The 15,931-nt window shown below is 41.5% G+C and overlaps 1 protein-coding gene across 5 annotated transcripts in view; it reads left to right on the forward strand.

Annotated features, from left to right (window-relative positions):
• Window positions 1-15,931, forward strand: part of tiam2a (TIAM Rac1 associated GEF 2a) — a 127,875-nt gene that overhangs the window by 69,931 nt on the left and 42,013 nt on the right. The window contains exons 1-6 of one of the 5 annotated variants that reach the window (XM_017302420.2): window positions 646-835; window positions 5,223-5,313; window positions 6,541-7,719; window positions 13,709-14,153; window positions 14,586-14,758; window positions 15,445-15,669. In XM_017302420.2, coding sequence (XP_017157909.2) covers window positions 6,547-7,719; window positions 13,709-14,153; window positions 14,586-14,758; window positions 15,445-15,669 — 2,016 coding nt within the window. In that variant the 5' untranslated portion in view covers window positions 646-835; window positions 5,223-5,313; window positions 6,541-6,546. Of the gene's footprint in view, window positions 1-645; window positions 836-4,807; window positions 4,910-5,222; window positions 5,314-6,540; window positions 7,720-13,708; window positions 14,154-14,585; window positions 14,759-15,444; window positions 15,670-15,931 lie in introns of those variants that run through there. The other 4 variants (XM_081603584.1, XM_008399540.3, XM_008399539.3 and 1 more) reach the window with 4 other exon arrangements.

A 15,931-nucleotide genomic window follows, 5' to 3' on the forward strand; every position in this document is an offset into this window, starting at 1 on the left:
CCACATTCCTTTACGTCCTCTGATCAAAAGACCGGCTCAGAACTCATCAAAAAGATTACGTGTCATTGACTTCAGTTCCTCCTGGGTGACTTTTTTTTTTTTCCCCTCCCTCTTGACTACCTCTAATCACTCCATGGTCTTTATTTTTACCCCCACTTACCCTTACTCATAGGACACTTGTATGCACACATTCTTTCTTTCCTTCTCCTCTGGCCTCCTCCTGAAGTCATTGTGGTATTTAGGGTCAGACAAGAGCTCCAGTCATTGCGCCCTCCCAGGCAGTACTGCAGCCATTACACGCCAGCTTGTCTCGCCCAATCGCCTCAAACTGCTTTGGGGAAAAAAAAAAAAAAAGAACCCTCCTTGGCTGCTACAAACCCTGCATCCTCCTCCTCCTTTCTATAACGGAAAAGCTGAATGATGGAAAAAGAAATCAGTCACCCAGTGGAGCATTTTTTTTTTTTTTTTTTGCCATGCACTCTTAATAGATGAGTGCTATAAAACCTCTTGGTGTCTTGTCCTGAGTGAGCTCTTATGTTAGGAACTTTTCACTTCTCTCTCCTCTTTGCTTTCTGGCTTTTCCTGCTGCTGCTGCGTAACCCAGGGCCACCCTTGGAGGACTGTGATTCGTTGCTCCTCCAAAGCCGGGAGGGAGTTTCCACGTGTCGTCCAGTGTGTCTGGGTGTGTGTGAGTCAGATGGTGCGTGTGTGTTGCTGCTTTAAGACTATGAGCACTGGTAGACAAAATCCACTTTGAAAGTCAAGAGAGCACCAGTGTGATTTCTAGTTTGCGAGCTCTTCAAAGAGCTTCTAGATTAAAGCCTTTGCCACGGAGGTAAGCCATGTTATGGATTCTGTTTTATCTTTCTATTCCTTTGTTTCTGCTGTTTGGTGGATTAATGGGGAGCCAAGGTGAGGAGGTTGATTCCTATTGCTCAGCTGCACAGGTGTGGGTCCCTTTATGTGTTTGCTTGTGAATCTCCATTTAAATCTGGTAGATAAGTTAAATCTCCGGCCTACTTTGCTGTGGATCCTTCAGGATGCTGCTTTGTAAACACTGATATGCTAAAGTGACCTTTCACAGTCTCAGCCTTTATCACTTCTGTTGACACATTACAAGGTTTTTGGGATCTGTTGCCCCAAACGCATTAATCTGAGGAAAAAGTTCTATCTAGATGCATGGATGCATGGTTTAAACAGTTTGGAAACTTTAATTCTCTTCCGGTTGCTCTGAAACGAACATAGCATACGTGTATAAATCTCTGCCTGGGGGCTGCCATGTCACTCTTGGTCGGTAGCCAGCCACGGAGCCTCGAAATGCATAATGAGAAAGTCTGAAAAACACTTAACAAGCACTCTGATGGATGTTTAGTGGCTTTGCTGGATTCACCACACAGTAATATGAGCTTTCAGAGTGATTCATAGACAGACATTTCTACTCGTAAGCAAACAACTGTGTGATTCTTTAAGTCTTCTTCAGATGACAGAAACACAGCAGGAGATGGGATGTTCTTTTCTCCAGTTACACAGCTTTCCTTCACTTCCTGTTGTGGTTGTTTTCCTTTTTTTTCTAGGTTTAAAGTTGCAAAAGCAACTGTAAACTTTGGAACTTTAACAGCTTTGTTTTTGCAGCCCCTCAGAAAAGTGATAAGAGTCTCATGGGCTGTGATTTGACAGGAGGAAGGCAGTCCGATTCAGCCCCTACAAGCAGATGACCTCATAGCTATAACTCTGCAGTGCTGGAATACTCAACCTCACTGAGAATTTGTCACTTGCACTTCTCGTTTCTGATCTTTTTTTCTGCTAGAAAAAAAATCTTAAAGCTCAAATAAGATTTGTAACATTCCTAAAACGTAGCTGCAGTTTATTGGGGAAAAAAAAAGAAGGACAAACAGGATTGTGATGCTTTTCTGGAGAAAAACCATGTGCAGGCTTATGTGGTGCACCGTTCATCTGCAAGGTAATTTAAAGAACTTCATGGGAAAACAAAGAAACAAAATTAAATCAAATAACTGAGTACACAAGAAGAAAGAAACTATAAAATACTCATTTAAAGTAGATTCATATTATGCTTAAACAAAAATGACCCAAAAAATTTTGTCTTAAGATACCCACATTTGATTTGATTTGTAATCCATAAATAACACAGTTCTGATTTGCTAAGTAAGATTTCAGCCAGTCCCATTTGCCTTTGAGGCATTGGAAATGAATTATTTGATGGGATTCAGGTATTGTACTGACAATCCTGTCCAGATTTGTGTTTTGTATGAGAAATATCAGGTCTAAAATACAAAATAAAGAGACTGCAAACTTAAAACAAGGTAAAAGACAAATTCAAATTGAGACCTTACTGAACAAATTGTTTTGGAAGTTCTCGGAAAATCTGGAGGGAACAGTAATATTTCATTTAAATTAGCCAAGTGTTTGCTACCCATTTAATTTATGGAAACACTGAGCAGGTTTCCAGTGAAACCGTAGCATTTTTGTTGTGGTCCAGCTTCTTGCTTACAAGTCACCATTGATTGGAGTCTCTGACACAGGCACTCTTTGGAAGTGGCTCTCGGAGTGGAACTTTTCAGAAACATTTTGACAAGGCGATAAAATCACAGCGCCGTGTAGTTTTCTCGCATGACCGCTACAATGACTTCAAGGTGTCTTTCGTCCAAACAGTGACACAGTGCCATCTAAACGTGGAACTTTTCCCCAATCAACATCCGAAAATACCGGCAGTTTCCAGACAGCGGTTTAAGTAAACAAAGGTTTAGAGAGTGGAAGGATTGTTGTAAACACATAAACTTGTGAATAAACACAATGCAAGATGTAACATTATGTAATCTGGGTAGATGGAATAAAAAAGATCTGAAGACATAGCCTTAAGGAACCCCACTTGAGGTCTTTGTTTGTCCAGTTTTATATTTGCCAAGTTAGACAAGTTAAATCTGTTATGAACGCTAACTTGAGACTGGGTGTGTGTAAATTGTTTGGAGCTAAAACAAAGACCATTCAACATTATACTCCTCATTTTCGTATGGGTTTGTGTAAATAGTTTCAAGCTAAGCTTCTGTTTGACAAATACATGGTGGTCTTTATGTAGGGAAAAAGTCAGTTACATCCTTAACATTTAAAGCACCTTCTGTGTTTATGCCACACCAAGGTGTGGCCCATTCTTTTGCAGCATCCCTGTCTGGAGGCACTGTTAGACTAAACACTAGGCTTACGTAGGAGTCACCCAGGGGTGGTGTGAGAAGAATTCCAGGTCAGAGGGTGTGCGGAGGGGCGCAAGAGTGGCAGTGGTCCCTTGGCCCCAGAGCAGATGGTCCTTAGCAGGCCTTTTTGATGAGAACAGAGGGCTGAAGGGACAGAGGGAGGGTGAGTTCAAGGCTGGGTGCAGTGTGGTTTGCTGCTAAAAAGGAAGACTTGTCTCGTTTTCCCAGCGAAGTCACACAATGCGCCAGTTCAACTCGCAGCAGACGGCAAACGTGTGCGTCTTAGGGGTTTGTGTGTTGGGATGGGATGGCTTTGAGCCTTTCATACTCGCTGGCCTGCTTTGGCTGAATAAACTTTTGCAAGAAAAGCATCAGCAGTGGTCCTCAATGAAAGCAGTGACTGTGACAAGTTGGACAACTGGCTTTATGTTGACTCCTGGTGTCGTCGGCAGCTGCTTTCTCAGTCTTCATTTCACAAACAGAATTGTATGCTACTCTTTATTTGTGTAAAGGTATTTTAAAACCTTTAAAACGTTGGTACCAATCATATGATCTTCTGCCTGAATTAGGTTATTGCAAGATGGTGACGTGTACGAAAAAGGGAGGTAAAGTTAGAAAGTATCTCATCTTCCCCCGAACTAATAAAGGGAATTGAAGTATTTACACCAAGACATCCCATACAAAGACAGTCCATATGTAGTTTGGCCTTTGGATTCATTGGCAATGTGGCTCCAGCAAGGGTGAAAATTATTGGTTTTTTACTGCTTTAATAAGTGGGTCCAGAATTATAGTTTGTCTTCCTCTCGGGATCAGCTCTACTTGAATTCAGTCTCTGCTGGTTTTGACTCAGTGAATGAAACCAGTGTTTAGCTAATCTTCCGATCAGCCCAGAATGACGGTTCAAGTTCGTTAGGAGCCTTGAATGTCTGCAGCCAAGTTTCCACTGGACTATCAGGTGCTCTTCTCCATCAAAGCAGAAGGAGTAAGTCCTGGTGGATCTTCTTTGCTTGTCCTTGAGCTTCAGGACCCCTTGCGTATAAAATGCTGTGGATTCACATATGAACTGCACTCGTCAACAGCCGTGCCTTTACACTGCCAGCACTATTTAAATCTTGCTAAACAGTCCAGGTTTATTCAAACAGAAGCAGTTAAACTCCTACCGCAGTGGTGCAGATCACTTAAGCCAGGAGTTTAGGACTTTTGGCAGGGGTATATTTACCCTGCAACCTTACACATGCTGTCCGTGTGTTGCGAAGCTCAGTGGCCTTGCCGCTATGTGTTTGAGCTAAGGCTGTGCAGTTAGGTTACATTACACACAACATTCATGCTTCCTCAAGATGCCAAAAGGCGCTTCAGTGTCTCCATAAATATCGCTCCTCATTGCTTCCTATGCCCTGGATCATGCTTTCAGACAAATTTGGCAATGAGGAGTGGGAGGGGGAAGAGGGAAAATTTTTTTTTAAATCTAAGCTAGCGAGAGGAATTCAAGGTTTAAAAATAAACAAACGGTTAAACTGTAGCCGGCTTTGAAAAACCTTCCCGGACCTGATGAAAAGAGACGTCATTTACATGTGGGGAGGTGGAAAAATGCAACATATGTTTGATTTGGATGGATGATTAAGGAGAGTTGGATTTAGAAGGGAGGAGTGATTTTTATTTTTTACTTTTTTCATGCTGTAGGAAGTCTATCCTGAGATTCCTGGGTGAAATTCCATACACGTCTACATTACTGTGTGTTTGTCTTTCAGGCAGTGCCTGAATATGTTTTTGCAAAGCTTTTTCCAAGTTTTATACCAGCAGCCTTACCCTTTTTTTAAAATTTTTTTTAATTCAGCTGCGGGACGGATTTATCTGTATGAACAGACGACAATGCCAAACATTGTCCTAATCAAAATGTAGAGGATTTGTTTTGATCTTTAGGTTACACACCTTTTATGAAGCACAGAGCTCAATACACAAAGCAAATTACAGTGCAGCGGAAAGACTAATTCCTCTTCTTCTCTGTTTGTGTTCCAGGTTCCAGGTGAGCCACACAACCAAGGAATGAGTTAACTTTGGAAAATGAGGCACAGATAACTCTAAATTGTGAAACAAGACTTCCCAAGAGGTGAGTTTTAACAGCTTTTTGCCGTTCTTTTTTTTTCATCAGCATGCACGTAATGATCGATGCTCCTTCCCCGTCCAGCTTATTTGTTCTTAATCTGCTTGGTGAGCTAAATTAAAGTCTTAAAGTCAACTGTAGGGGTTGATCTGCACCTGTTATGTAAGAGCAGTCTTCCTGTGATTCATGTTGTTCAGCTCTGTAATGTAATCTCGGTCTGGTCACGGCTCTGACTCTCCAATGAAAACATGCTTTGGACAGTGTGGAAGAGATTTCCTATTGTTCCGAGTATTGTCACCCATAACAACCATGACAGCCCAAAAGCCTGTTTATCTTACAGGGGTTTTCTGTTTGGGGAAAAAAAATAGAGGTGTAGACCTAACCATTAGTGACAGATGAGATAGAATTATTGCTATCTTTGTTAAAAAGCACATATTAGACACGTAGCTGCTTTGCTGTGGAAATAGTCGCTACATTTTGAAGGTAGTCCTTTTGAATGTCCTTGTCTTTGTCTGTGAGGTGTAGCCTTACGTTTTCAACCAGGATTAGATTTACAGGTGCATCATAATAAGTGAGAGCATAATCAAAAAGTTTTTTATTACAGTAATTGAACAAAATCAATTGATGGAAGTGAAAGTTTAATTGAAGGGAAAAAAAAAAGATTTCCACGACAAACATAAACTTTGGACCACTAAACAGTCCAGTCCTTTTTTCCTTTGCCTTGGCAGGAAACGTATGTTCTGCCAAAGATTGAATGAACTCAAGCAATGTTCTGTTTGCATCTGTGTTTGGTGACTCTCAAGCATACAAAAATTGCCTTGTTAATCTTCCCCTAATTCGTTCATAGTCTTTACTTCACAGTCTTCTCAAGGCTACTGTTATCATTCCCAATTGCTCTGATTTCTCCCCTTCCACTAAACTTTCCATTACTATTCTTGAAACCCTCAGGCTTTGAACAGCAGACTTTTTCCAGTAATAACCTTTTGGCATATGAACGTCTACTGGTCAGCTATGAAGTCTGCTATTTTTCGATTGATTGTAAAGCACTTTTATATGATGTATTCTACAGTACAAAAATGTAAGTTTAGCTCTTTGAATGGAGTTACGTTGCTAAAATCTCAATCATGTTCTTATTGACTGAGCTGCAGCTGTAAATGTCAATTATGGATTTGTATGTATGTCCCTTGCATTTAGTAAAGGTGACCGTTATGGTTTGTTTATTTGCTTTTCCAGTGCAGGATGGGGAATTCAGAGAGCCAGTACAGCATTGATGGTCCGAAAGGCACAAGCTTCATCTTCCCCAGGAAACAAAAGCCGTATTCACTGAAACTCGGCTCAACCAAAGATGACGTTCTTTCCCCACATACGTGGTGGAAAAACGCCCCACTCGGCTCAGGGTACAAGGCAAAATGTGTTGGTCGTGGTTGTTTGTCGCCTCCTAAAAGCAGACACTCTTACTCAGCCCAACGCTGCGACTACGTCTGCAAAGGAGCGAGGGGTAGCACCGAACATCACTGGCATCGCTCGCCTGGATGCGGCATTCGAAGACGGCAACTGTCAGATGACTATGAAGAGAATCCGTACGGGGCTGAGCTCAATGGGCGCTCTCTGAACGGACACGGCGATGAGCAGGAAGTACTGGAGGAACAGAGCAGCCCGAGGGTGGTGATCAAGAAGGATGGCACTCTCAGGGTGGAGTTCACAAACACCTCAGGAAGCCCCTTGCTCCTGGATGAGGCCTCTGGTCCAGTCCAGCTGCTCAAGTTCTCTCCAAATTTGGAGGCTACGTCCACTCCGAGCTTGCCGGGTTCCAGTGGCAGTAGGCAGGAGGCCCACCGGGGTGGACCACCACCAGCTTCTACCTCCTCCACTGCCAGGACTAGCAAGGGAAGCTCACTGAGCTCCGAAGGCTCCTGGTACGATTCCCCGTGGGGTCCCGGTACAGAGCTATGTGATCAGGACCAACCATGCTGTACTAGCAGAGCATTAGAGCATTCCCCTATACATCAGCTTGACTCCTTTGCAGAAAACCCTGCACCTCCATCTAGTTCAGAGCTCTACAGGGACTCCACAATGGCTGCCACTTTTCCTACAGCCAGCGAGTTGTCCTCCCAGTCACAGCAGCCTCCGTCGGGCCGAAGGCTGCATCGAGCTTCTCTTGCGTCTGTACTGGACGTGCCTTTGGTGGAAGAATGTGCAGAGCCACGGCAGTATTCATCGTTCACCTTGCCTTGTCGTAGGCCCAAAGCCCATACCATTAGTTCAAATATGGAGCAGTACCACGAGCCGGCGCAGCAACAGCAGCAACGTAGGCACGACTTTGTTTTCAATAAGAAAGACTCTATCAAAAACCGGATCAGACGCTTCAGTGACTGGACGGGCAGCCTCAGCCGGAAGAAGAAGAAATCTCAGGTGAGTTGGTCAATATTATTCTATCGAGAAATACACAATAGATTAGTTTCTTTTTTCCGCTGTTTTTGTGAAACTTTGACCTGCAGATGGTGATTTTGTCCAATTCCTGAATTAGAACTCAGAAGCAGCAGCATTAAAGTAGTTTTTTTTTAGTCTTCCTGCTGAGTCGTCATTAAGGATTTATTTTGAGAGCAGAGGCGTAGTTGTGTTGCATGTGAAAGAGAAGTGTAATAAAGGGTTTTGCTGAAGTTGTAAAGCAAAGATAAATGATTTAGAATAAATTGTTATATAAATTGATTACCAACTTATATTTTCAGAAATTGAACTTGCATACCTCTAACTTCAATGGCCCTATAACATTTAACATTTCTACCTTATCTAATGAACCTCCTTCACTTAGTAAATTCTCATAAGGGTGTTGTAGTGAGGATGATTTAAGGATTATAAAAAGGTTGGATTTCTGAGTTTCCACTCGGCCTTTCATCAGCATTGTCTGATTTCTAATTGGATTTTTAGTTGTATTGTTTTGTTTTTATTGTGTTATGCCAGCCATAGACTAAAGGCAAGACAATGCTCTTATAAACGTCTTTTTGCTTCATAATTAATAAGATTGGCAGATTGCAAGTGTCACATTAATGCAGAGGATAAGCTTGTAAGACATGATGCCAGATGGATGATATTTCCGTCCACACTACAACTGTCCATATTTTTCTCTTTTTCCAAATATTTTACTGTCTTTCTTGTAAGTGAGGCCGTCTATCAGTCACCTGATTAGTTGGTGAATGGGGAGTTCTGTGGTACTCTGTGTCAATAAACAGCTGGAGAAAACTCTGATTACTCCATCACTTTCTCAATGAAATGACTTTAAGCCACAGGAACAGTGTACTAAAAGATTTTAGCACATTTGAAACTGATTTTATAACCTTGGTGTGGCTTGATGCACCAAGTCAGCTCTGACTGTTACATTATTTCCACACGTTTCTTGAGTTCTTTTTTTTTTTTTTTTTGCATGCTAGCTGTACGTGTAAGCTGTAAGTTTGTTCATTTGGCTCTTTGTTTATGGGTGAGCTAGGTTTTTCTTGAGACAGGTTCAAAGATACTCCACTAGATATGATTTCCCTCGGGTAATATGATCCTTGGACTGCACACGCACTGATCAGAACCTGGATTAGAAAGAACTACAGTTTGTCTTCATGTTTCACGCACTTGTTGGGAGTTGTGTGATTTTTCTTGGCCAGTCTGCAACTTTACTAGCTGCAATTTGACCCAGAAGGTTTGTTTAAACCAAGCCTGCACCCTTGTCCTTCGTCTTCGCAGCTTGAGAGCAATTGTTTTTGCTTTAATTCTTTTTGGCTTTGCCTTGTAAATGTTTTAAGAACACTGCTTGGGCTCTGCCTGAAGGAAAGCTGTAAGCCTTTGAGACGCTCTGCAGAGTGAAACTAAATCCTTAACTAAAGATTTAACCCCACCCGGCCTTTAATGTTAATGTAGGAGCTGTAGTTGTTCCAGTTGTGCACAGATTTCCGGAACTCCCCTCATAGTCGTTGTAGGAAATATCTGCTATAAGGGATTTGTGCTTAATCACTGAATTTTGCTTCAAAACAAATAAGACTGGACTCATTATAATATTCATAAAGAGTTCTGAGTGTTTTTAGAATATGTGAGCTTCTCTTTACGCTCAAACAGCAATGACTTTGCACTACCACAGTAAACCTTTCCAGACTAAAAACACCCCTTTATTCTGCTGCTAAATGTTCTATTGTCCAGCATGTGCTAAATTCATGATCTTAACTTCTAGACTTGCTTTCCAAAGAAAATATTTGTATCAGCCAGAAATCCTCTCAAGAAATACAAAAACAATAAATCTACAGCTGATCTGCTTTATTACAGGGCGAGTTACATGCTTAACATAATTCAACGTGAGAAAATTCATACAAGTTAAACAGGGGGAAACGCATACTTTGAGATGCAAGGACTCTAAACAAGATTTTGTTTGAGTTGGTTAAGTTCTTCTCCGTGGTATACGTCCTAATTTTCCCAGGACTTATTCTGCTGCTGCTGGTATCAGGAGCACCTCACCTGCTAACCCCCCTACCACCTCTTCCTCTCGGTTAGCGGTTCTCAACCTGGGCGGTTCCGCCCCCCAGGGGGCGTTCAGAAGACGGCAGGGGGCGCTGGCGGACATTTTTACAAAATGGGGGCGCTGGGATGCCTTTGGGGGGCGTTTGGCCGAAGGTAAACTTTACACCTTAAATGCACAACAATGCCAATTTAGACTTTGAGCAACTTGGTAAAACTGTATTGTGTAACATTAAACCATGCTTGGCTGCAACGGTATCGATGGCAGCTCTTCTTCTTCTCTTCAGTGTTTGTTAGCTTCTGTTAGCTTCTTGGCGCAGCTCCGTTCTCCTGCTACTGTTAGCTAAAATCACGATACCCTCACTGTGTATACCTCTGAAAAATGAACCCATTTAAATAAAGAAATCAAGAAATCCCTCCATGGGTGAAACCGTCATTTTATAGCGTTAACACCGGTGCTGTAAGTGGTCCGGTATGAAACGGGGGTGATATAACAACACAGCACTTTTAAATTTCAATAATCAGAATGCAGAAATTGTTTCTGTTGTTTTAAAAGGTTTATGCCAGTCTGTCTTTTCCTCATCGATACTCTTCCCGACCGCCCTGCGCCTTAGGGGCTTAAAAAAAAGACGTTCACATTGCGCAAAACTCTGAAACAGGAGAAGCGGGACATAAAACGGAGCGACCAACTAAATGTGAATTATGGCATAAAAACAGAGAATCCGACGCTGAACAGTGAAAAATCAACACATGATGTGAAACAGATCATGTGTTGATTAGGCGGCGCAGCAGGTGATGAGATTACTGATGATGAGCGTCAATAAACGATAAAATAAATGTAGCAACAGGAAAGAAACTAAAATGGACATAGCAATAAACCAAGAGAGGATAATACTAATCAAATGAAACTAAATGGAAATGAATGAAGAACAAAATACAAGAATAAACTAAGAAACTAAAGTAAATACAGAGGAATAAACTGGTATGGCAAGACCTTCGGAGCAATAATTGATACAGAGGACTGTATGGCAAGAATAAACAGATACTATTTCCACATAAAAGGTAAAATAATATTGTTGAAATGCCATGGGTTTGTTGAGACCATATCTAGTACTGAGAATAAATATATCTTACAGACATAACAGTAAAGAACTGATCACTTATTTATGTTTTTAATTAGAATTGATATTATTTATTTCTTCAATATTATTTTTCATGTCGGTGTTAATGTCATGAGACGGATGACTCCATGACACTTTCAATTTGACTCATTAGGATTTGATTAAGAACCAGGTTTGTTCTTTGTCATTTCTGTCCAGTAAAACTATTAATCTATATAAAGATAGACCAATAGATATATAAAGATATAATCCATGTTTCTGTCTCATGTTTGTATGGCATTAAAAGGATCTGGAACTTTAGTTTTTCCAATGAAAGCTCTGGTTTGCACAATAAATGCCATGTGGGTGAAGTTTTATGAATGATACTCTGATGTCCCATTCTCCTGAAGGCAGCAAAGAGCTGCTCCACCAGAAACTGACAAACACTGAAGAGAAGAAGAGCTATGATTAATGTAGTTAAGGTTCTATCCATGTTTTAATGTTGCAGAGCTCAGTCGTTTTGCAAATAGATCAAAGTTTAAACTGGCATGTTGTTCATCTTTTATCTGGTCATTTTGTGCAAGATTTAATAACTAGAAAATGGCACAAAATAAGAATAATTGTTTCCACTCTGATTGGCTGCTGTTAGGCCTACCAATTTTAAGTTGAATGTTCATTAAATTTTTCGTAGACGCCTGTGAAAATATCTATTCCCATGGCTTTTTTGTTCTCTAGAAAATTATTGTGATGATAAATACAGAAACAAGCATAAAAATCAAAACATCTACAATAGTGATAGTAATATTAATGATAAAATAATGGTCAGTGCAAAGTAGCCTGCAAATTCTTTGGTGGGGGGCGGTGAGGGACCTGGATAAAGGCTAGGGGGGCGCTGGGCCGAAAAAGGTTAAGAAACACTGCTCTAGGTAAAGGTCACTCTCTGACCCTGATGCTAAAAACCAAGAACCTGCTTGTAATGAAAAGCAGCTGCAGGGTTAACAGCAGGACATCTGGGGTGAATCACTGCAAGAAAAGTATGGAAATCTTGGGAAAAATGTTATACTCTGAACCACATGTTATTACAAGTTGGGGAAAATATGATTAAAAAATCCAAAAAATGTCAGGTTCTCTAAATTCACAGTTATGGTTCTTAACCAGAAAGAGGTGGATTTTGCCACACTGGTTGTGAATCTTTCTGTCCCACAAGCAGAGGTGTTCAGTTATCTTGGTTTCTTGCTAAAAGGTGATGGTGTCACCTTGTTGTTTCTCAGAAGATTTGGAGGCATAATGTCATAAGAAAAAGTTTCTGTCCTGGTGAAGAAAAAAATCAGAAGACTTTGTCGAACTTGTAAAAAGTGGTTTCTCACAACCACTTTCCCCTGTGGTTGTGAGATATGGATCATGGCCAGTAGAACACGATTCTGGTTGCCATCCTGTGGACCCAGTGTGAGACTGGCCCAGAACCACATACAGAGACGGCATAATGCATTGGGATCCATCAGAATGAGATGGGTAGTGTTGATGGGCAGAGTAATGTCCCCGGACCTGTTACTCATCGCTTGGCAACTGTACTTTTAAATCCATATTACCTATGATTTATGAATGGATATAGAAAGAAACCCTAGATCAACATAAAACGTGACTATGACAAAGATAACATGCTTAGAATTGAGCTTGACACATAAAAAAAAAACAAAAAACAAACTAAAACCCAAAAATGAACTCCGCCATGACGGCACATGCTGGGTTCCTGCTTGCTGAGAGCGCTGCACTCTGCTGTCAGGAGCAGAATCGACGCTGCAATCTAGTCAAGTGTCGGTAGACTGTCATCAAGGATGAAAAGGAGGCATTTCCATCAAGTGTTCATTTTTGGAGATTGAGAAGCCACATAAGACCACAAATGATGTAAAATTGTGTGACGCAGAAGGGATCCAAACTCCCAGACGTCTTCACTGGAGATTTATTCTACTTTCTCTGCTTAGTGAAAAATTTAGTGACTTTGAAGTAGTTTTGAGCTAGACTACATTTTAAATTTGTTTTATACGACTTCTGGGTTGAGTGAAAAGAGAATATTTAAATATGGTTCCATCTGTCTGTATGGATGGTTGCAAACTGGTTGCATTTTCTTTCCATATAGTTGGGAATTCTCGGAATCAGCCGAGCACTTCCACTGCCAAGTAGTTAATAAAAAACAAAAAACATGTTATTTTATTGTCTTACTCCAGGCAACAGCAGCTTACATTTCCAAACAACCTTGGTTGCTCTTGTTCCTACCAAATAAAATCTGTCTAGACCTCCAAAAACTACTTGACCCTTTAGAAACACAGAAATGCCTTATAGATTTACATCTAAAATAATTTTATCCAACCAAGAAGTCTGTTTCTGTGAGACATGTCTCAAAAGACGAGATGAAGGACAAGAATGTTAGATTTGAAGATTTTTTTATTTTTTACATTTTAGCAAACATGTCAAATCCTTTCTAAAGTTCTTACTAAAAGCAAAAATTCCAATCAGATGTTTTCATCTCCAAATTCCCTATTTTACCTGACTAAAAATTCCAGGATTCATCAAACAAATTTGCTATGAATTTCTGGTAGATGGTTGTCAGAACCTAAATATTAATAATAGACTGTAAGAAGGTGGGAAGGTTGGGTAAAATATAAAAAAAAAAATGAGAAAGAACGGATGGATGCTATTTCTTAATACTATTACACCTTTATTTATTTGTAATTGTTTTGGTTTAGGCCATTAAGAACAAATTTGGGTGTAATCTTCTGAATTTTAATCGTGTTTACATCGTGCCTCCCTAGGAGACCAGATACAAAGACGCAAGCGAGGCCTTTGACAGCGGTGTCGACGGCCTGACTGCTGACACCAGCTCTCCCTCCCAGGTTTCCAGCCTCCTGTGGTTCCCCGGAGCCTCCAGAGCTCAGTCGTCAGGAGCCATCCACCAGACAACCAGCGACGCTGTCCGCCAGAACATCTACGAAAACTTCATGAGAGAGCTCGAGACGGGAACCGGAACAGGAGGGGGCGACAGGAGAGACCCATCGACTGGAACGGAAGGAGACGGAAGCAGCAGCGAGTCGGCCGAGGGCTCCATGGAGGAGCTGGACCTTTTGTTTGAGAAGGAGCAGGGAGTGGTCAGAAGGGCGGGGTGGCTGTCCTTCAAGGCCCTCGTTACCCTGCACAAGGACAGGAAGCTGGAGTTGGTGACCCGACGCAAGTGGAAGCACTACTGGGTGACTCTGAAAGGTAAGCCTCAAACTCGTGAGTTTTGACTTGATGCTGAAAACGTGAGTTGGAAGAAGCCGAGGAGATTATTCTAATGTCCTTTCTGAAACGTTGCTTAGCTAAGCACAAAAGGTTGCTGTTTGCTCTCAATCAGGTTTTTTACTCTCGTTCCGGATCAGTAAGTCACAGTTGACTTAAAGTAACTTTTACTGTAAATGCTGTTAGGAGAATTATGTTGATGCTTTAGGCCGCTGGGATAAAATCATTCAATAAAATGTATGTGTGCTTTCACTATTATGATAATAGAGGAAAAATCTTGTAGGAAATGAGAGAGTGTCAACGAAGCTTATTTTAACCTTTCAGAGGACATTGTATTCCTTTAAGAAAGGTTCTCTAGACTTTAGCATATGCAAAGAGTTCGCTGAACATCTTTCCCCCCCCACACACACACAGGGTGCACATTGTTGTTCTATGAAACTTATGGGAAGGGCTCTACAGAGCAGGAGCTGTCACCCCGCTACGCCCTCTTAGCCGAAGACAGTGTCGTCCAGGCTGTCCCAGAACACCCCAAGAGGGAGAACGTCTTCTGTTTGAGTAACTCATTTGGAGACGTCTACTTGTTTCAGGTAAACCCTTAACTTTTAGTCATTACTGCATGTGCGTGTTACTCTACAGTAGTGTAATAGAGACGTACATTTGTCCAATAGCAATTTACACCAGCTTCCTGTTTCTTTGCTTACTTCATTTTGAGTGAAGTATTATTGTTAACACTATTAACAATGATAGTGTTCTTATTGTTAACCTTTTGCTACTTAGATTAATGAAATTTGGTGATTTCACTGAAATATGGAGTTTATAGCTTCCTGACCTGCCAGTTGAGGCCAGTCTCAAATTTGACCTTTTGCACCAGCAGATTTCTCAGAGCATTGCTGATCTTTTCACATTGTACTTACACCAGGTTGCAGATACATTAGAGTATATGAGAATTGGATTATGAGTTAAGTCACTGTCATTGAAAATGACCTTCAATTAATTTCTGAGCCAATACTTTGTCTCCTGGACACTTTATTTCAGTAAAATTACAGGGGACATTTATGCTGATGCTTTCTGATACTGGTGCCAAATATCAACCAGTCTTCCAGTGATCCTTCCCAGCCTATCTTGGACTTTTTTTTTTTCTTTTTAAATAATGCAGCCAATAATGCACTAGCCATTCTGCAACATTTATTACCCTGCTAATTTTGAACCTCGTCGCTAAACTGAACGTCAGCCTTAAAGCCTCATCGCGTCCACTTCTCTTTGGTCATCTCAGGCCAGCAACCAAACGGATCTGGAGAACTGGGTGACGGCCATCCACTCAGCCAGCGCCTCGCTGCTCGCCAAGCGGCAGGGAAAGGAGGACACGGTGCGTCTGCTGCGGAACCAGGTACGCACGCTGCTGCAGAAGATAGACATGGATGGGAAGATGAAGAAGATGGCCGAGCTCCAGCTGACCGTAGTGAGCGACCCCAAAAACCGCAAAGCTATTGAGAACCAGGTGAGTCGAGAGGAAAATATAAAAAGAAGTATTTTTTGTACTTCAAAATGTCCATCTATGAGAATGAATCAGCCCGCGCAGGTGAGGATGGAGTGTGTGTGCTCTACTTGTTTTTCCCGATTTGGCGACTGTGGCGACAGGTCTGTGCGCTTAGTTTTAGTCTGTGGGTGGTTAAAGTGGCCTGGATGCATCAGGTCCCCAAATGCATAGCTAGGGGCTCAGGGGAGCTGCTTGTTCCTGGAGCATCAGATTGGGATTCCAG

This window comes from Poecilia reticulata, chromosome 22 (genome assembly GCF_904066995.2).
Source record: "Poecilia reticulata chromosome 22, P_reticulata-male-v2, whole genome shotgun sequence".
NCBI classification, from domain to species: domain Eukaryota; kingdom Metazoa; phylum Chordata; class Actinopteri; order Cyprinodontiformes; family Poeciliidae; genus Poecilia; species Poecilia reticulata.